The sequence below is a fragment of the Silurus aristotelis genome (genome assembly GCF_946808225.1).
Source record: "Silurus aristotelis genome assembly, chromosome: 19".
In the NCBI taxonomy this organism is placed as follows: Eukaryota; Metazoa; Chordata; class Actinopteri; order Siluriformes; family Siluridae; genus Silurus; species Silurus aristotelis.
In genome coordinates, this window is record NC_139592.1 from 3,514,331 (window position 1) to 3,536,454 (window position 22,124).

General features: G+C 39.7%; 1 protein-coding gene across 12 annotated transcripts in view; it reads right to left on the minus strand.

Moving 5' to 3' along the window:
* Window positions 1–22,124, minus strand: part of eya4 (EYA transcriptional coactivator and phosphatase 4) — a 55,645-nt gene that overhangs the window by 4,210 nt on the left and 29,311 nt on the right. For 3 of the 12 annotated variants that reach the window (XM_083520928.1, XM_083520927.1, XM_083520933.1), the window contains 16 exons: window positions 21,954–22,072; window positions 15,677–15,745; window positions 15,306–15,383; window positions 13,891–13,957; window positions 13,566–13,708; window positions 12,102–12,248; window positions 11,829–11,908; window positions 10,427–10,604; window positions 9,966–10,102; window positions 9,761–9,844; window positions 5,279–5,368; window positions 4,532–4,590; window positions 4,128–4,288; window positions 3,334–3,448; window positions 2,466–2,587; window positions 1,101–1,201 (listed from right to left, as the gene is read on the minus strand). In XM_083520928.1, the coding sequence (XP_083377054.1) occupies window positions 1,101–1,201; window positions 2,466–2,587; window positions 3,334–3,448; window positions 4,128–4,288; window positions 4,532–4,590; window positions 5,279–5,368; window positions 9,761–9,844; window positions 9,966–10,102; window positions 10,427–10,604; window positions 11,829–11,908; window positions 12,102–12,248; window positions 13,566–13,708; window positions 13,891–13,957; window positions 15,306–15,383; window positions 15,677–15,745; window positions 21,954–22,072 (1,750 nt within the window). Of the gene's footprint in view, window positions 1–1,100; window positions 1,202–1,262; window positions 1,364–2,097; window positions 2,226–2,432; window positions 2,588–3,333; window positions 3,449–4,127; window positions 4,289–4,531; window positions 4,591–5,278; window positions 5,369–9,760; window positions 9,845–9,965; window positions 10,103–10,426; window positions 10,605–11,828; window positions 11,909–12,101; window positions 12,249–13,565; window positions 13,709–13,890; window positions 13,958–15,305; window positions 15,384–15,661; window positions 15,746–21,953; window positions 22,073–22,124 lie in introns of those variants that run through there. The other 9 variants (XM_083520929.1, XM_083520930.1, XM_083520932.1 and 6 more) reach the window with 6 other exon arrangements.

Sequence of the window (22,124 nt, forward strand, 5' to 3'; positions counted from 1 at the left end):
TGTGGAGATTCATGTAGCCACAAGGGTGTTAATAAAGTCAGGTAATGATGTTGTGAAGAAAAAAATGTAATGCTACCACATCCAAAAACATCCTTTACAATTGTGTGCCTCCAACTTATTAGCAAGATTTTGGGGAAGAACCACATATTTGTGTTGACAGATGTTCCAGTACTTCTGTCCATGTAGTGTATTTAAGGTCTAATGTATATGTGACTTATGGTAATATGAGTGTGAGTGTATTTAATTTAGAAAAGGGAGTGATAGCATAGTGGTTTAGTCCTTTAGCTTAGTGGTTAAGGCATTGGGCTTTGAATAAGAAAGTCATAAGTTCACATCCCAGCCTCACCAACCTCCCACTCCTGGGCCCCTGAGTAAGGCCCTTAACCCCTCTGCTGCTCAGTTGTATGAATGGGGCAAATGGAAGTCGATCTGGATAAAATGCCGTAAATGTAAATGTAGAAAGTGTTTGATTTGGAATCTGACTTCAAATGCATTTATGACAGATTGCTGTCATCAGAAAATCTGAAATAAATTGTGCTTCATTTTGTACTAATTCGTATAAATTGTTTCGAAATCTTGATCTTAGTGCTGAAAAATGCTTGTTAGCTGCTGTAAAAATGCTGTAAATTCTCATACAATAAAGAGAAAAATAGACATTGTGCACACACAAACATACACACACAATGTGAAATACACTGTTTTCTAAAACAGAGGAGTTTAACCAGGCCAGAAATGCTGCTTAGCAGGAATATGGACTAAAAACAAAACAATATTATTGAACGCATTATGACCCTCGGTTATACAGCTCTGTTTTGCAATTTGAGAAAGCTCGCTGCATGATTTGCCAGGTTGCAACAACACACGAGAAGATGCGAAACTGGCAAATCGACGCACTAAACACCATCACCAGCTTATGAACTGAAAAACACAGAAACGACACAGTTCAAGCAGCTGTCAGTGTGAGCTAATGTAAAGCATTGCTAGAGCACACACAGGGAGAAAGTTCACTTTGGGTGATGGTGGCAGTGCGAGGGGGTGGGGTGGAGGGGTTAAAAGGGGTTCACACACTGCTTCCGGGTCGCACGGTGGTGGGTTGTTACCTTGGTAGCAGCCTGCTCCTCTTCCACACCGTCCCCAATAACAACATACACTACCTTCCTGCCAAACCTTTGTATTATTCGCTCAAAGCAACTCTCTTTTCCTGCAATAATAAACAGGGTTAGATGTCAGAGGGGTAAGGGTCGAAAGTCGTGAAAAGTTACCTGGCTGGCCGCGTGCTCCTCATCGCGCCCATCGCCAATCACTACATATGTAACGTTAGTGCCAAACCTGGACACTATACGCTCAAAACAGCTCTCTTTACCTGTGGGAAATACGGCAATGCCTTACAGGTCATGTACAAAACATTCCACCGACAGATACACAGCAGCTTCACTGCTCAGCAAACATTGAACAGAAAGATAAAGCATGATCCCAGACAGAGGAAAGATTTTTTTCTTCTATAAACAATAAAATATGATGGATTCATACAAACACACACCTTTAAAGGTATCCTGATATTCCAATCCACATAGAAAGAGTAGCAAGTGAGGAGAAGTGGGTTTGTGTGTGTGTGTGTGTGTGTGTGTGTGTGTGTGTGTGTGTGTATACAGATGATCCCCGAGTTACAATGGTTTGACTTACGATCTTTTCAATCTTATGATGACAGTAACGCTAAAAATTTTTAAAACAATATTTACATTTTAATTTTTTTACGATATGTCGGGATGCTGCCGGGATGTTCGCATCTCCTGCCTTGTGAGATGCATTACTCTCACGATCGGTCAAGAGAGTTGTTAGAGCATCTATTTTTTTTAGTTTTTGCCCATTTTTATCTCTTGTCTCGGTCTTTTTTATCTGCGTCGCCAGACACTGAAGCGCAGAACTGTCGCTCGTCCAAAAGCCCGCTGCCACAAACATATACTTACTGTCATTTTGATATATTATGGTACTGTAAATTGATCTGTTTTACTAAATGATGTAGTGTAATTAGTTACATTATATTAAATGACAGTACACAACCCCATAATGATCACTATTCTCGATGGGGTCATTGGAACTCATCTCTACCTGAGACTTCCTGTAGATGCATTTACATTTATGCCTTTATTCATCTTATTTATACAACTGAGCACTTAAGGGCTAAGGGCCTTGCTCGAGGGCCTGGCAGCGGCAGCTTTGTGGTGCTGTGATTGGAACTAACGACCTTTTAATCAGAAGTCCAATACTGAGCTACAAATTCCCCATATAGAATTCGCAGACACAATGATCGACCAGTGTCGATCTAAACATCAGTGGAGACCAGGCATTTTGGACCCCTGACCACGTTATCATAGACTGGTGTACCGTTTAAAACCCGAATGCTAGTTAATGAAAGTGTGGGACATGGATACAGGGATGGCGACCTGTATTTTTTGTTGACTTACCTATTTTAGTTGCGCTGTAGATGTTCTCGATAGGAAAAGCCGAGCCCAGGCTGTAGAGCAGCACCTTAGCTAGAGCTGGTATTAACTGTGTTGTTGTCACCAAGACGTTAACGCAGTTACTCCTAATGCAAGAAAGAGACAGAGAGAGAAAGAGAGGGAGAGAGAGAGAGAGAGAGAGAGAGAGAGAGAGAGAGAGAGACCTTTACACACTGTCATTCTTTCTACTGCAGGTTCTATTACAATTATTGCAATTACTATTACAAAAAATACTGTATTGACCAAAAGACAGGAGGCGGAGCGTGTGGAGATTTTTGGCAGGAGTGATGAGGATGGACAGGATTAGAAATATGTTTATTTTGAGGGACGTTTTGCGGAAAAGGTTAAAGAGGTGCGATTGAGATGTGCAAAAGAGGAACACATATCAGTGGAAGGATGCTGAGGATGGAGCTGCCAATCAGGAGGAACAGAGGAAAGTAAGGGAGAAGGTTTATGGATGTGGTGAGAGAAGACATGCAAGTGGTTTGTTTATTGACCCCTAACACGAGCAGCTAAAAGAAGAAAACTATAACAATAACTACTGAGGTGTTGTACTGTAGGACCTGCTGTATCATACTGCTATTTCTTACATAGATTAATTGTTATATTGTTATCCTGGAGGGTGATTCCCAAATCAGCATCAATCCCTGCTTCCAGAAGTCCATATAAGTACATATAAGACCAACATTATTTTTTATTTCTGGATGTAACTTAAGCTTTAGCTGCATTATGCACATTTTTATAGCAGTGGAAAACTTTAGGAGGATTTCTAGGTGGAAAATAGGAGCATTCTGGATAGTGAACCATATAGATGATGTATTATGGGACAGACCTGGAGCTGATGATTGACAGGGACTTGAGTGCGGTGGTGAGCCATGAATCCGTCAAAGCCTCGACTTCGGCTCTGAGCTGAAGCCATGCGTCTCTTTTAGCCGGACCCAAAAGTCCTGAGAAAAAAGGCCATAAAAGGCACATCGTTCACCAACATCTCAAACACGTCAAGTTTTTTTTTTGTATTCTGCATTAAGGACAAAATATATGCACAAAAATATTGGGACACTGGACTTTTCTAGCCATATGTAGTTCTTCCTCAAAAGGTTAGCACACATCGGGGGGCACATGAAGAAAAAAATGTTTCCTTTAATTGAAACTTGTTCCAGTATGGCAATACCCCTGTGCACAAAGCCAGCTCCATGAAGATCTGCTTCGGAGTGGAAGATCTGCTTCTGCTCTAAAGCTTCAACCCCATTGAACACCTTTGGGATGAATGTGAACGCTGACTGCACCCCAGGTCTCCTCACCTTCTCACCTACATCAGTACCTGACTTTACTAACACACTGGTGGCTGGAAAAATCTCACAAATCTACACACACACTCCAAAATCTAGAGAAATGTCTTCCCAGATGAGTGAAGGTTATTATAATAGCAAATGTGGATTAATGTGGAATGCATTTCTCTTTCTAGTTCATTTTGTAGTTTATATAATTTCATACGTGGGTCAAGTTTTTAAAGACGTTTTCTAGATCTGAGCTCCTAAAACCGAAGTTCTTCACACACCACCTCGACATAATGACTGACTAGACCGCGTATCCAAACCCATTCGTTCTCAGAGGGTTGAAACTTACCTCCCACGTTGTTTTTATACGTGCAGTACAACTCCTTCACTCGTCTGTAGCGGAAGGCCAGCTTCCTCATCCAGTCTACGCCGCCCCTGACGCCTGTGGCTAAGCAGAGGCTTGCACTAGTCGCAGCTGCATGGAAGCCATCAGTGGCAAAACTGTAAGTACTGCCGATGATAATAACAATAACAGTCATGTTTTAAACTTCCTCCAAACATTCATGTATTACAGACCAGAAACATGGTGGATTATATATATATATATATATATATTTATTACATGTATTATGTATATATATCTTTTCCTTCACTATTTATGTAAATGTGATACAAAAGTGTTATGCCCTCAATCAAAATTCATTATTTGGGCAAATGCTGCATTCTAGTAAGACGAACAGAGTTGAGATGCACCTGAGGTCCTGTCCATTGTCATCTGATGACACGTCATCAATGTGCACCTGATCACATTCCTGTAGAAAACACACACACACACACACACACACACACACACACACACACACACACACACACACACACACACACACACACACACACACACACACACGTTTAACATAGGTGAAGGAAAGTGAGTGAAGAAGTGACATCACACACAATCATGTCAAAGACAGGTGCAAGTCCCAGGTGAAGTTTTAATAAAACCCACCAGGGGGCGCCAAAAGCTTGAACTCACAGATGCATAAAGGCTTGTAATAAAAATCCCATTTCAAATTCAGTCCGAACTTGCTGTTATTTTAACCTCCACTCTTCTGGGAAGATGTTCCACTAGATTTTGGAGTGTCCATGGGGAGATTTGGGTTTATTCAGACACAAAGGGTGTTAGTAATTACATACTGATGTGAGGTGAGGAAGTGTAAGGAGGCCTGAGGAACAGTCAGTGTTCACATTCATCCCAAAAGTGTTTAATAGGGTTTTATTCTGTAATTTTCCCCCTCAATGTGTAATTTCTTCTCATGTAAAACAGCACAGCACTGGAAGAATATATAAGGTACAAGAAGTGCGTAAAGAAAAGGCGTATTGCTTCCCTGGCCTATAGATTTATTAATAAAGATAAGAGTGTGTATGTACAGACTGATGTAATGCACTGCAACTTCAAAATACATAAGAGGAAGAAAAGAAAGAGAGAACATGAGAGAGTACCTCTAAGTCATTAAAAAAGAGATGTGTGTCGGCAAGATTAAAGATCATCTCTTCCATTCTCAAGCCCAGTGTCACTGCCATTGGTGCATCCTGCAGAGAAAAAAATAACATAATCACCACCATCATCATCATCATCATCATCATCATCATCATCATCATCATTTTCTTTATCATAATCCCATTTATCACTTTCTTCTTCTTGTTCATCATTTTCAAGACTGTGATTCTCATCATCCTCTTAATCCTCTATCATCTGCCTTTTCATCATCATCATCATCATCATCATCATCATCATCATCATCATTATCATCATTATTATCATATTCACTCATTAACAGCATTCTCATCATCATCACCATCTTCCTCCTCCACCTCATCATTCATCATCATCATCACCATCTTCCTCCTCCTCCTCCTCCTCCTCATCATCATCATCATCATCATCACCATCTTCCTCATCACCATCTTCACTATCATCATCAATCATTATCCTTATTACCATTCTAATCATTATCATCTCCACCATCTTCCATGTCGTCATCATTATTCTCATCATCATCACCATCTTCATCATCATCGTATTCTTCATCATCACCACCATCATCATCTTCACCATCTTCCTTGTCGTCATCATCATTCTCATCATCATCACTATCTTCATCATATTCTTCATCTTCACCATCTTCCTCATCATCATCATCATCGTCATCATCACCACCATTATTATCAATCATTATTTTCATTACCATTCTAATCATCATCATCATCATCATGATCTTTATCATCATCATTCGGAACTGCATCATCATCATCATCATCATCATCATCATCATCATCATCATCATCATTATCATCATCATTCGGAACTGCATCATAATCACTGGTCAATGTTTTCAGCACAAGCAGATTTGAAACAGGTTTATTTGTATTCACTAAAACGAAGGATAAAAAATAAACCCTCTGCAAAATAATCATTTTACGCAAGTAATAAAAAAAACCGGTTTATTTTACACGTGAGCGAAACTCGGAGCCGAAACATTCATCAACTTGGTGACTTTATGTTGAGAAAGCAGACTTAATTTTATACATAGAAACTTTTAGGATCTTTCAGGTCCTCGATCTGTGATCATTACACCACAACCTTACGCAAGCTGCCACCTGATGACCTGTTCGTTTTGGTGTCTATGTAACTGAAGCAGAGAGACTTAGAGACGCTTTCACTTGTTTATTGTGGAAAACTGATCATTTGATCAATCTTAATCATTTCCCATCACCATCGTAACATGTTTTTACGAATCTTGGTCTCAAGTTTTTTTCAACACCCCCACAAATCCACGTACTCCGATTTCTCCTCGCCCCTCAGTTTTACACTGTCGATGATAAACTCGTACAGTACACACGCTCTAACTCATCAACCCTCCTGTCACATCTCTGCACACACACACACACACACACACACACACACACACACACACACACACACACACACACACACACAGATAAACGAGGAGAATGCAGGCGACTTAAGAAGGCACAGGGTTAAAGAGAAGGAAAATGAGGAGGAAGGAGGGGGGGGGGGGGGGGTCCTCAGCTGTAAAAATCATCACATGTGAGTTGGCTGTGTGGGGAGCCAGAATAGAAAATAGTGTCTTTGCCTTTCATCGTCTTTCACACACACACACACACACACACACACACACACACACACACACACACACACACACACACACACACACACACACACACACGCACACACACACACCTACACACGTGTGCATTCCTAATGTATCCTGGGATGGTGATCGAGCTCTTAGTGATATACGATTCAAACTGATATTATATTTAACAAACTTTTTCATCAGGCTGCATCTTAAAAGCTTTGTAGAGTCAAAAAATTCTAATTTTATTGTTGAAATTTACTAACAAACTCTTCCACTGCTTCCTGATTTTTTACTTTTAGTTTTATTGCATTTGAGTGGCAGTTTTAGGTTTAGTTTTACTTTTAGTGATGTCCACATTTACTAATGAAATCTTTACTACTGCTGCTTAAAAAGGATCCGGTTTACATTATTTGCATGACACAAATTATTTTCTATTTATTTATTTGTCTGTTTGATTTGAGCATTTTCAGTTTTATTTTTACTTTTAGCATTGTCCACATTTTAGCAACAAACTCTTTTCTACTGCTTCCCATATTTATTTGTTTGAGGTACAGTTTTAAGGTTTTCTTCCTTTTTTTCTTTTAGCATTTTTTTTAGTTTTACTTTTAAATTATGGAAATGAAATATATTCGTTTTAAGGGTTATTTTCTAAAGATTTTTAGTTTAAGTTTTAGATTCTAATTATAGAATTGGAAAAAAATATTAGAATCTATTAAGCCAAACTACTAAACTTCTGTTTTGTGTTCTCGAAATGCACCCTTTTGCATTTTCGCTACTGTTACAGTGTCAGTTTATCTGTCTATAATTCTTCTGTCTGTCCGTCGGCATGTCTGTCCTTTTAATATTAAAACTGACGAAAAAATTTTTTTACACTTTACACATGGGTGCAAGTGAATCCATGTGTCCCAACCTGTGTGTGTGTGTGTGTGTGTGTGTGTGTGTGTGTGTGTGTGTGTGTGTATGTGAAACAGGTTTTGGCACTGTCGCTGATGAAGTGCCTAAGATCGGAGGGGTCCTGCTCGTCACTACGGCGTCAGAAATAGCCCGTCAGCTGGGAATAGATGCAGCTGTCTCCACAGCTCTCGCAGAACCAACGACAAGTAACAAGCGAAGGTGTGAAAACAGAGCGACTGCTTCACACATCTACCCGGACTCACTATCAAAACTAAGTCAAAACTAAGTCAAATCTCTTATTTGGCTCAATCATTAAATAAAACAACACAACACCTTACATCAGGAGTTTACTAATAAACCATGTAAGCTTCGAGGTTATTTCTGGATTTGTGTGAAATGTATTTTATGGTCACACAGCACAGATATACCATCATAAACATGATTATACAAAAAAGAAACAATACTAAGACACAAGAGGCAGTAGAGTCCCAATGGAAAGTTGGAAGGAAAGTTAGGGGTATTCAGAATCTGCGTATTTGGATAAATAGAATTCGTCATTTGTTGTATTTTGAGATTACTTGAGTGCAGTTTCCACAGTTTGATGTGTTTACAAAAAGTGAATTTTCATCTTTAAAACCATTACACTTTAAAAACTACACACTACCTCAATCCAGATCCCACTCCAATATATATGTCAAAATCAGTCCTTTTTCAAAATGGTAATATCATAAATCAATAATAATTAATAATATTATCAATTTTAGCATCGAGCAAAATAAGGATAATAAGTACCATCTCTCAGCAAAGTTGTACTGTACCTGACCATGACTACCATTTAAACAATAGTTTTACCCGACCATTTTTTTTGGGACTCAATTAATACACACAATTTGCATTTGAAGCAAAACTCCATTTACATTACAAGCAGGAAGAAGGGTTTGAAAGATCTGAACAGGAATTGTACTTTTTTTTTTTATGTTAGTTGTCACTGCTATGCCGTAATAATCTTCTTCGTTCAGATCATTGATGTCCTCATCAATTTTTCTCACATTGTGTTCCCTCTAAATAATGATGATGATGGCTTTGTCCAGTGCTTCATTACTTCCACTTCTGTAACACAAGTTTTGTGTAACCCTTTGGTCATTAATTTCTTAAAACTGTCTTAAAGTAACATTTTGAAGTAAAGCCCCAGTTATAACATGGTCGAAGGATTTTGTTGGATCCATGAACTCTAATCTCTGAATATACGTATCAATATTTACCAAATAATATGAATCCAAACAGGAAATACAATATACATCTCTTCCACATTATTGAAATTTCTTTCCACATTATTCATATAAATTAACTAAATACACTGACTCGGCATAACATTATGACCACCTGAATAATATTGTGTTGGTCCCCTTTTGGCTGCCAAAACAGTCCTGACCCACTGAGCATTAACAGCAATTCAGCAATTTGAGCTACAGGAGCTCGTCTGTTGGATTGGATAACCCTGTCGCCGGATCACCACTGTTCCTTCCTTGGAGCATTTTTGATAGATACTGACCACTGCAGACCAGGAACATCCCACAAGAGCTGCAGTTTTGAAGAGGCTCTGACCCAGACGTCTAGACATCAAAATTTGTCAAAACTCTTGTCAAACTCACTCAAATCCTTACGCTCGCCCATTTATCCTGCTTCTAAAACATCAACTTTGAGGAGAAAATGTTCACTTGCTGCCTAAAAAATATATCCACCATCTAACAAGTGCCATGATGAAGAGATAATCCGTATTATTCACTTCACCACTCATAATGTTATAATGTTAAAGTCTTTTTGCTTTTGTGCTTTTGTTTTGTTGGGTGAAATGAAGTCAGAGAGACAGAAAGGAAGATTTGAATTCAAAGAATGAACCAAAAAGAGGAAGAAGATAACAGCATACCTTCCCATATTTCTGTGCATAAGATCCAGTGAGAAGCGAATGGAAGACAATAATGGTCTCATCCAGATCCCAAACAAACACCCTCTGTAAAACACAAAAAAGCACTTTTAAATTTCTACAAATTACACAAATAATGCGAACATCCGATGCAACGTGAACATTTTGTTATTTTCAAATTCATTTTGTGGCATTTTTTGTGCTTTACCTCCAGATCACTATCAGGAGGAGGGGAGGGGTTGTTCTTCCTCCCACGCCCCCTGGCTTTAGTCCCGCCCCCACGGCACGTCCGGTCGTCCAGTTCCTTGATGGGCGTGGAAGGACTCTGCCCTGCCTCGAAATCGCCTACATGCGGGAAAAACATTGCGGATTGAGCCATGAAGTGTAAATGTAAAACACTTTTTGATCCAAATTAGTCCTTTTTCATCAACAAGGTGCAGGTCCCTGATCTCAAAAACATAACCACACTTTTCTGCCATTCTCAGGCAAAAGTGGATCAGTCCAAGCACCAAAACACTGTACTGGTAAATTCTTCACAATTTCCAATGTTTCTCTGGTCCAGCATCAGCACCATGTCAATGGAAAAGGACATATTTAATGCATAATAGAACACAAGGATTGTTACATTTTCCCAAGTTCTTGGCACAGACCTGATTGGCCAGCACTCACCTGGATGCATCTCAGGAGCCTGTCCTGTGATCACAGGGGCGGGGTCTTGCAGTTGATAGCTAGAGGTGGAGCCTGTGGCGTCCATTGTGCTGTTGTTTGTCATATATGAGCCGTAGGAGGACGCAGAGTAATACTGAGCATACTGATTCTGCCCGAACGCCGTATATGAGGGGTACTCCTACGGGGAAAGTAACAAAAAAAATAAAACGACTAAATAAACCAGCATTTACAGCTCAGGAAGTCTAATACTGACTTGTGTTTTTCATTTAAGGCTTCAAAGCCTTGTGTGTACGCTCTGTTGCTTTTTTAATCCAGTGTGGTCTTGTAACACTATCACTATATCCAGAACCTGACTTGAATTTAAGGAAGATATAATTGACTAATTTAATATATAATATACTAAATACTGTATGGTCACAGAAAAGAACAAATTTCCTCCTGTCTGTAAAAGACCCTGATAATAAAATACGACTATGGTTTTCCTTCTTCTGAATAACCCGCTGGAATCAAATACCCCAAATTTCACTCTTAGATCGAATCCGCTTATTATGTATCCGCTATTATCTCTATTATTTTAGTATTATACATTATAAATAATAATAATAAGGGATTAAAAGAGTCTGCGTGACCATAAAACACAAAGTCATATGACAGAGGGAACAGTTTATATTTTTAGAAACATTTTCATTGTTCAATATGTATGTATTTATTTATTTGTACATTTTTGGTCATAATTAGGATGGCGTTATATGAGCGTCCTACCCTACAAGTGCACAACCAAACCTAACCGATCCCGATCAAAAATTCGAGAACGCTACGTTATAACGTTATATCATTTATAGAATGTTATCTTGTAACCATTTTCCAGGTCAAACTCTTAGTTCTGTTTTTGACGAGCTGCCACCGAAGGGCGTCTTTCCCACTGGATAAAATAAAACGAGAGAGAAAGAGAGAGAAAATGGAAAGCAAATGAAAGAACGAAGTGCCCTGGCTGGAACACAGAGATCGTTTGATGGGAAAGTTTTATAACCCCTTGGTGTGCTTTACCCACACGTGCACACACACTGTTTGGTCTTTTACAGCAGATGCCTCTAAACCTGTCACTAACGTCTCCGAGTGCATGAGCACCGCAGTAAAAATGCTCTCAGGAAGACTCGTTTTTCCCATCCGTTCCTCCTCAGGATTCTCTCTCCTCTCATTTCAGCACAGCCACAACTCCTTTGTTTATGTGGACAGATTCAGTAAAGGGGAACAAAAGCATTCCAGGTTGGCTTTTTTTTTCTTTTTCTCTGGCTGAATGTCTAATGATGAACGATTGTGTGAGTGTATCATGTATGCAGTCAGACCAGTTTCAGTAAGTGATGTCATCATTCTAAAAGTGTGTGTGTGTGTGAAACAGTACCTGTTGTGTGCTGAAGTTGGCTGGATTGGACACGGAGTTGTTGGAGGTGTAAAGGCCAGGGGAGGATGTAAACCCTGAAGCTGGTCAATGTAAAACAGTTTGAGAGAGAGAAAGAGCAAAAGATAGAAAAAGAGAAAGAGAGGACACTGTGAGAATCCATCGGCCCAAGCTCGCCATATTGGCATATCTCGGTAATCGAGTTTTCATTACTCTGGCATCTATCTACAGGATGGACTGAAGCTATTGTGCTGCTTATTCGTAGCCTGTAATTACCTGGCATCTGATAGGGTGAGTAGGCTGTCTGTCCTGGCTGGGGGGTGGTGAATCCTGGGCTGTAGCTAAGCCCTGATTGGAGAGTGGACTGGGTCTGGGACAGCCCCCCTTCCATTTTTATCCCAGGTAACATCACCCCTAAATCTGCTGCAAATATGCATAAGGGACGACATGTGTTAGCGTTTCACTGTCTGAAGGTTATAATTTGAAAGAAAACCAAAAGAAACAATATTTTATTTGATTAAATAACGGTGTTTTAAAGGAGGCATGTTGACCAGCTGAGAAACTGTTTACAATTATTAGTGTAACACATGAAGCAAGCACTCAATTCTGGCAGCTTGAGTCAAGTCCTCTTTAGATGCTTGTGTGTTCAGGTTCTGAGGTCATGGTGTGTGTTTAAGGGGTTTAGTTTGACCTACTGAACAGAAATGCATTTACAACTGTACCACCACTTCAATTGCACAGTCTGTCTTTATTAAACACGCTCCTGAGGTACCACAGATCAGTGTTCCTGTCCCTTTCCTCTTTTTGGATCTGCCTAATTGATCCCAACGCCCTACCCTGAGAATGGTTCCACTTCAACAGACTAAAGATCCATGTTTACTGCACATTACTGAGCAACTCAAGAACTTTGATAATGGATTTGAACTGTAATTAATATTAACAGTCTGTTACAATGCGCCTATCACTGATTAGTACTTAATAAATGGACATTCAGTGCCACCAGGATGAGGTTCCCTTTTGAGTCTGGTTCCTCTCATGGTTTCTGTCCCAGGGAGATTTTCCTTGCCACATTCGGCACTGGATCTGAATGAGGCCTGAGATGCCATTCCAATTCATCCCAAAAGTGTTCAACAGGATTTAGAGCTCTATAGCAGGAGATCTTGCTATCTAACCCATGGCAACCATATGTTCATGAAGCTGGCTTTATGCACAGGAATATTGTCTTGCTGGAACAGGTTTAGATCAGGTTTAGAATATGTCATCCTACTACATCCAAATACATTTTGTACAGTTGTGTGTCTCTAACTTTGTGCTAACAGTTTGAGAAAGAAACCACATAACTGGTAAAGTCAAGTGTTTTGTCCACATTGTGTTCAGGAGGTTCATAGTTCAGTTGCTGTGATGGTTCCAGAGTCCCAAGTTCCATGGAAGTGGGTTAAATAGTGAGTTTTGTGTCTGTAAAATTACTGCTGTATTTTTTTAAGTCCTTCAAAAAATGATGTCCAACCCAAAAAACCCTAACCATGCCCACAGAAAAAAGTGTTTAGACGTATTTCTATGTGAGCAAGTTTCTGAATGAGAGAACAGAATGATGGGTTGCCAGGGGCAATTAAACTGAATAAGCACTAACATTAACATGCTTCGTTTTAGTACAGTGTCTCATTTTCCTACAGCTAAAGAACTTGTTAGTCATAGACACTTCAAAGACACCGGTAGAAGATAAGATGATGGAAAGCTTACCATAGGTGGAGAGGCCGTAAGGTTGTGTTGTTTGAGAGTATGGCGTGTACACCGTAGACTGCTGCATGCTGCTGAACTGGGACTGTCCAGTGTAGGGAGACATGGACGTTGCCACAGGCGTGGATAGGATGTGGGGATAAGGCCTGTCAATCAACCAGATCAGGACTCTCAAACATATTTGTATAGATCTGTTTGTGTCGTGTTTGTTAGAACGAGTGGATATATTTCATCGCTTCAGGCTAGGGAACATGAGAGTAGCTGAAACTAATGAATGTGTTTGTGTGTGTGTGTGTGTGTGTGTGTGTGTATGTGAATAGTTTCTTACTTGGATGGATAAAGGGGAGGTGAGTATTGATGTGTAGGTCGAGGGCTGAATCCGCTGCTGGTTATAACTGTGTGTAATTAAAAAATTATACCACATCAGTTTAGACCAATACATCACATTTCACACACACACACACACACACACACACACACACACACACACACACACACACACACACACACACACACACACACACACACACGATCTGGATCGAGATCCAGCAGGAAATAGCAACATGTGTCATCTATCAGCTCTACTTTGATACATTCTTTACTGAATAGCAAATCTGCAGGGCAGAACATGAATCCTGGACAACTCGTTCTCACAGAGCATCTGCCAAACCCTGTAAAATACATACACACACCCACACCCACACCCACACACACACACACACACACACACACACACACACACACACACACATATGCGCACGTACGCATACAGAAACGCGCATACACACAACCACTTTTGACTGACAGGTAACGGTCTTTTACTGTTCATTTAATAAAAGGAGAAGACTTCGAACTTCTTGCTATTAAATGAATGATATCAATACTGACCTTCCACTTTTTCTCTCTGCATTTCCCTTTCTTCCATTCCTTTTCTCTGCTGGTTTGATTTGACCCAAAAAAAAAACATTTCCTTTCCTTTCCTTTCCTTTCCTTTCCTTTCCTTTTCTTTTCTTTTCTTTTCTTTCCTTTCCTTTCCTTTCCTTTCCTTTCCTATCGTTAATTTCTCTGTCACCTTTATTTTCTGCTCTTATATCCTTCCTTCCTTCCTCCCTTCCTTCCTTCCTTCCTTCCTTCCTTCCTTCCTTCCTTCCTTCCTTCCTTCCTTCCTTCCTTCCTCCCTCCGTCCCTCCCACCCTTGTTTTCCTTCCCTTGGTGGACTTAATAAGATACAGTTCTTTCCCTGAGACACATTAAATAAAAAAAAAAAAAATTCCTAAAAGTAATAATAAAGTACTTTTCAGTAGCTCAATTCTGTGTATGTTTGTTCACTGAGCAAACCCATGAGGAACAGTTTCTTCTGACAGGAAAATAGATGTATTCAATACGCTCCAAAACGAAACCATGCAAACATCTCTCTCTTACACACACTCATACACTTTTCTTTGTCTTGCACTATTGAGACATCAGACCCTTCTGTCAGCTGGAGCATGGGCCTCAGCTCTCTCTGCAGGGGGGATGAATGGCTGGAGAACTTCTTGTGTGTGTTTGTGTGTATATGTATGTCTGTGTGTGCAATACAGCTAAATAAAGAGACAATGCTGTGCTGACGTTCACCCAAGGACAGGGATTGAGGCCTTAGTGCTTTCAACAAGGTTACACAAGGCATTCCAAGTTTGTGTTTGTATGTGTGTGTGTGTGTGTGTGTGTGTGTGTGTGTGTGTGTGTGTGTGTGTGATATCTTACCTGACCCTGTGTAGGTGTCCAGCCCTGTATCTCCTGCTGTGCTGACTGCTTCACTGCTGTTCAGCGGCTCTGTCTTTACTGAGGGAAACAAAGATATTAAAATCAACCGTAAAACAGCCATAAATTATACAAAAAGATTTAACTCGTATGATGCAGAGCATAAAAGCAGCCACACCAAAGCCTTTCTACACCACACATGAAGCTTCACACCTTTATTCAGCCAACAGAGTGTCTATACTGTCCTGCAGTATAGTGTATATACTGCATGTATATACTGTTGCATTGTAACACACTTCAGCACACGCTAAAACACAGTGTCTCAAAGTAGGTTCACTCGACACACACATGCAATATACCATAGTCCTTCGTACTTGGGGCAGTGGGCGGAGTGTTGCAGCCCAACAGCCAATCAGCCGTGTTTAGAACGGTCATGTTCTCGCCTGGGGGGAGGGGGCGGAGTCAGTTACATCATGGTCTACATTATGCAGAAAGGTTTCACTAGAAATAATCAAATTTATAATCGTCCAGTTGTATTTGATATAGAAAAATGGGGTGTGTTTAACATGTTTTCTAGAAGATTCCACATGGCATCTAGTCTATACTGTCTAAACAACTTCCTACATGCTAGATAGATACATTGCTAGACTAAACCATTAGGTAGCTTGGGCACGAAGACCATATTTCCCAGTCGCCTAGCTACAGTGTGCTCACAATTTAAACCACTTGAAGTTCCAACAAAAAGCACCATGAAATGTTTGTAATAGTTTAACAAGACTGCAGGTTTTTGTTACATCCAAGCAGAAATACACTTCATTCAACTTTAAAGATCGACATCAGTCAACATCAGTCAACATGAAGGTTCTAACTTAGTATTGTTTTGGGCTCATCGTCATAAAAATCATGTCAGAATGTTTGGCCCTTTGTCACCACTGTTTACATCAACCACTCACTGATCATGACGGTTCCCATCAACCAATCAATAACCACCACTGTTTCCTTTAACCATTCACTGATCACCACAGTTCTTATAGAAGAAAATAGCCTTCAGTTGTCACAAATACATTACAGCACAGTGAAATTTGTTCTTTGCATATCCCAGTTTACTCAGAAGCTGGGTATAGAGCGCAAGGTCGGCCATGATATGGTGCCCCTGAGGGTTAAGGACTTTGCTTAAGGGCCTAAGAGTGGCAGCTTTGCGATACCGGGGCTTGAACCCTCGACATTACGATCAGTAACCCAGCACCTTAAATAAGCTACCACTCCCCCATCAACCAATCACTGATCACCACTATTCCAATCAACCAATCACTGACCACAAATGTTGCCAACATCTAATCACTGAATCGCTTTTTTTTCATCAACCGATGTTACCAAAACCAATCATTGATCAACATTGTTGTAAATAGTGTATACTGACCACCACTGTTTCCAAAAACCAATAACTGACCACCACTGTTCCCATCAACCAATCAATGTCCACCAATGTTCTCAATAACAAATCACTGGCCACAACTATTCCCACCAACCAATCACTAATAACCATTGTTCCCAAAAACTGTTTCTGATGCCCATATAATAAATGTACTTTGCATTATATTGCCTGTATTTGCTCTGTATGAAACATACCTGTATCCTTTTTTGACATGTGTGTATTCTGTATGTATATACTAAAGTTTGCAAGCTGGTGTGTGCACACTTTTTAGTAAGACACTGTAATTCTTGCCTGTTTGTATTCAAATTGGACTGTGTGATGATGAGGTAAACTGAGGAGAATGTTGAATATGTCGCTGTTTTGGCAATGTGTGTGTGTGTGTGTGTGTGTGTGTGTGTGTGTGTGTGTGTGTGTGTGTGTGTGTCTGTTAAAATCATTAGCAGCACTCCAATCGGAATGATTTATAGACTTCTGCTGTCTTTGCCTCTCTGTGTTCATCTATTGTTTCATTAGGCCAGCATGTCAAAACCAGATGAGATCACTTCTGCCCACACACACACACACACACACACACACACACACACACACACACACACACACACACACACACACACACACACACACACACACACACAAATGTGCGTTTAATTTACACCCTTTCTCGATTTGTTTCAAATTTTCCTCCCAGCAATAAAAATCTATAAATACAGGAAATAGCTTTCAAGGCACTAAATTCCCAATCAAACACAACACACTAAGTATAAACAGGCAAATATTTTGCTATACAAACACACACACACACACACACACACACACACACACACACACACACACACACACACACGAGTGTCATGGTTTATTCCAATTGACTCCTAATGCATATTTTCCTGACCAGAACAGTGTATTTTGTCTGTATGGGACACTCTTTACTTGAACAGACTTTACTGCGGCAGGAAACACGCTCCGGACTTCAGACATGAACTCAGACTTTCAGTCATATATGCAACTATTTGACAGAAGGTCCAAGCCCAGACCATGGTTTTAGGACCAGTCTACTTGAAACATCTGAGGTAAAGGACCCCTTAAAGAAGGCTTTTAACCCAATTATTATCTAGTGTAGGACTTTTGTGTACAGTATGATGGTCTATAATATAATATAAGTCTATAATATAAGTTATATTGTATATACACAATATGGACAAAAGCTTTTAGACGTCTGGATTTTTTCAGCCATATTTGCGGTTAGCACAAAGTTAAAGGCACACGGTTGTGAATAATATATATGGATGTAGTAGCATTAAAATTTCCCTTTAATTGAACTAGGAGACCCAAACCTATTCCAGCATGACAGTGTACTTTTGCACAAAGCCAGCTCTATGTTTTACATGTGTTAGAATGGAAGATCTTCTGCTATACAGCTCCAAACCTATTGAACATCTTTGGGATGAATTAGAACGCTGACTGCACCCCAGGCCTCCTCACCTTCTCACCTACATCAGTACCTGACTTAAGTAACACCCTCATGGCTGAATAAGTCTCGCATAAATCTACACAAACACACTTCAAAATCTAGTGGAACATCTTCCCAGGAGAGTGGAGGTCATTATAAGAGCAAATTGGGACTAAAATGGGATGTTCAAAAATGGATCTTATGGTCAAGTGTCCACAAACTTTTGTGCATAGAATGTATATACACTATACTGCCAAAAGTTTGCGGACACCTGGTAAAAGTATGGTACAGTTTGTGCTTTTTGAGCATTGTATTCCACATTTATTCCCAATTTGCTCTTATAATTCCTTCACTCTTCTGGAAAGATGTTCCACTAGATTCTGACAGACACAAGGGTGTTAGCACAGGTCAGGTACTGATGTAGGTGAGGTGAGGAAGCCTGGGGAGCAGTTAGAGTTCCAATTTATTATATGCAAAGCATATTTTCATGGAGTTTGCTTTCTGCACAGGGTTAGTGCCATGCTGGAACAGGTTTGAGTCTCTTAGTTAAAAAAAATAAAAAGTTTCATGCTAGCACATCCAATACAGACGTGCAATACAATTGTGTGCCTTCAGCTTTGCGAGAACAGTTTGGAAAGAACCACATATGGCTGGAAAATTCATGTGTCCCAATACTTTTGTCCTTATAGTGTATATTAGTATTTCATGACTGAAGTCAGTATAAATAAGTTTGGAGTAAATTGCCTTCCTGTCGTTTTCTAAGCACTAAAGAATGTGTCACAATTCCTTTCTGTATAATCACACATAAAAGATTAAATGGATTGGGATTAGCTTGGGAAAGCACTTCGGCTTTTCTCTATTACAATGAAATACACTTAACATTCACTTCTCCCTTCGTCTTAAACGTTTTGAATGTTTTACAGCTGTGATAAACCTGCACTCACTCGGCTGTAGAGAGTCCCAGAGGTATGTCAAAGTTTTAGGCGCATTTAGGCAGGAGGAATTATTAACAGCGAATGTCGCAGAGCGCAAAACAACGCTGGCTCGTTACGAGAGTTACAGCGTAGATCTGGAAGTAATGCGGAGGCATCTCAAGCGCAATTAAAGCTCAAAAGTTTCTTAAAGTCTGATGAGAATGAAAAAGGAATGGATTTAAATACTTAATTCATCCAAAACATTGTTACAGAAAGATTCAAATCTACACGATTTCCATGTCTTTTGATGAAAAAAATGTCAAAGATACAAAAATGAAAAAAAAAGAAAAGATTTTGTCGCTAAATTTATTAGCTGCTGTTTTTGGCTGTTTGACAGAAGGGGAAAAAAAAATTATGTATACACTTTATAGTCCTGGGTTTCTAGCTCACAGTCAATCTGTGTACTGCATAATTTAGTATAACAACTACAAACTATAAATTTTTATTGTAACATCTCTATGAACTTGAGGACTCCCTGTACATTATGTACTTGACAATTTATTAGCACACCCCTGATTTTAAAGAAATGGTACATTCCAACAAATTGACATTTACATTTATGGGATTTGGCAGAAACCTTCATCCAGAGCAATTAAATTTATCTGATTCATACCATCGAGCAACTATGGGGTTCAGGGCCTTGCTCAGGGGCCCTGAAGTGACTGTTGGCATGGCTGGGATTTGACCTTCAGATTCAAAGTCCAATGCCTTAACCACTAAGCTATGACCTCCCAAACAACTGTCCATAAACTAGCTTTTTATGTACTACCACTACATTTCAAGCGCTTTCCAAACAAGGTGTTAAAAACAAAGCTAGTCAGAAATCCTGCTGACAAAACCAGCATATGGTTTTATAGAAAGCAAATTACATTCATATCCAAAACTTGGATGCACCACTTGGAATTGTCTTGGACTGTTAGCTGAAGATAGTGACATTGAAGCTGTCAGCAAGTGTATGTCCCTGGTGGAATCAGGAACATGTAGAAGACCCAAGCAATGGCTCAGTAGTTAAGCCTTCTGGGCTACTGATCAAAAAGGTTGTGAGTTCAAATCATTCCATTAGTTCCCATCATTTCCAAGCTGCCCTTGTTGTGTCCATGAGTAGCAACTATTCAATTCAATTGCTCACTCACATTGTTTTTTTCTTAATAACTAAAAGAAGCAAATGTAAATGGTGAAATGATAAACAGTGCTGGTGGGAGGATAAGAAATCGGCCCCGGCAGCAGCGAGTCCATGGAGACGTTGCGTCTGATTTGAACAGAACAGGTTGAGATGGTGTGTAGAAGGCACTCTGTGTCCCAGTCATAACCCCTGAAGAATGTCAGAATGGCATGATCTGAAGTACAGATTCATCATTTTCAGCATGTGGCCATTCCAGGAACTTGACAGGAAGGTTTCGTTGCTCCGGTGACCTGTACATTCCTTGTATGTGGCAACTTTGGGATAAAGTGAAATGCATGGAGCAACATTTCATCCAGTATCTTGCAAAACCCCATGCCTAGGCAAATTTACCCTGACCAGGCATAACATTATGACCACCTGCCTAATATTGTGTTGGTCCCTCTTTTGCTGCCAAAACAGTTCTGACACATTGAGCATGAACAGCATGAACCCCTTCAGCAATCTGAGCTACAGGACCTCGTCTGTACACACATCCTTCACTTAAGTAGAGATACTCATGTTTAAAGAATCCTCCTTTTTAAATGAGATTTGACAGGAGACACAGAGTCACTGCTGCGAATATTAAAAGTAAGATAAATTCCTTAAAAGTAAAGAGAAGCGTAGCTAAAAGCTCAAGATCCCATCAATGCCAAACGCATGTAAGGAAGACCTAAGGATGATGAGGACATTGATCTAAGAGTTCAAGAAGGAGTTAAAACAAGGTCAGATAGATAAGATGCAGCCAGGTTATGTATGCCTTATAAACAAAAAGCTGGATTTTAAATTTAATGCGTAAGGAAGCCAGTGCAGCTGTTGAAGAACAGTATATATGTGATCCATTGTAGTATAAATTATATAGAATAGTATAGGTGTGTGGCAGCGGGTGTGTGGACGAGTGAAGGGTTAAAAAATTAAAAATATTTTTACAATTTTGTCTGTATCGCTGTTGTCATCGTAAGTAAGAAAATAATTATTATATAGTGAAATTTTTGTATCCATTTCTAGTTACACTGAATGGTGTGGAACAAGTCTCTTCTTGTTATCACTTACATTATAGCAGTTTACAGTTTACACTGTCAGAAAGCTTTGATTTCTGAGGTAAAAAAGTTACAGAAACGTCTTTCCACTGAAATCTAGACCAATCAGAATGAACTATTCAACATCTCTGGAGATTATATATACAGTGCAACTTCGATACTCACAGGGGTTACGTACTATGACCCCCCCGAAGCTTTGACTCTCTCCTTCTGATGGTTCCTTTTTAAAGGGGGAATTGTAACTGTACTGTACTGTACATTTAACAAAAATTGTGAATTACTTGTCATAAATATTTAATTTACTACTTTAAATGAATAATACAATAATAATATAGTTTTTCAAACATTTGTATGTAATTTATTAGTACAAACTCTGGTTTTAAATGTTACTCCAAACTTCTCGCGATTTATATATATATATGATATGATATGGACAATATGATAACTTATTAAGCGTGCCTGACATTCATTGTGCTACGCTGATGCTGAAATAACACCTGAAATGACACCGCTTCTCCCTTGAATGTGACAAACAACAGAAAATTGGTTCCATTCAATTTCTACATGACACAATGTTGTCTCAAGTGTCTCACCTCCTGTTCCGTTGGTTGAGACGTTGTTCCCGAGGAGACTCTTGTCCAGTTTGGAGCTACAATCACTGCCACTGGTGACCGTGTGCTGAGAGCTGGTTAATTCCTGCATCTCCAATGTCCTGCCAACAAACAACAGATTACATTAGATGTCCCGAATACAATCCGAATACA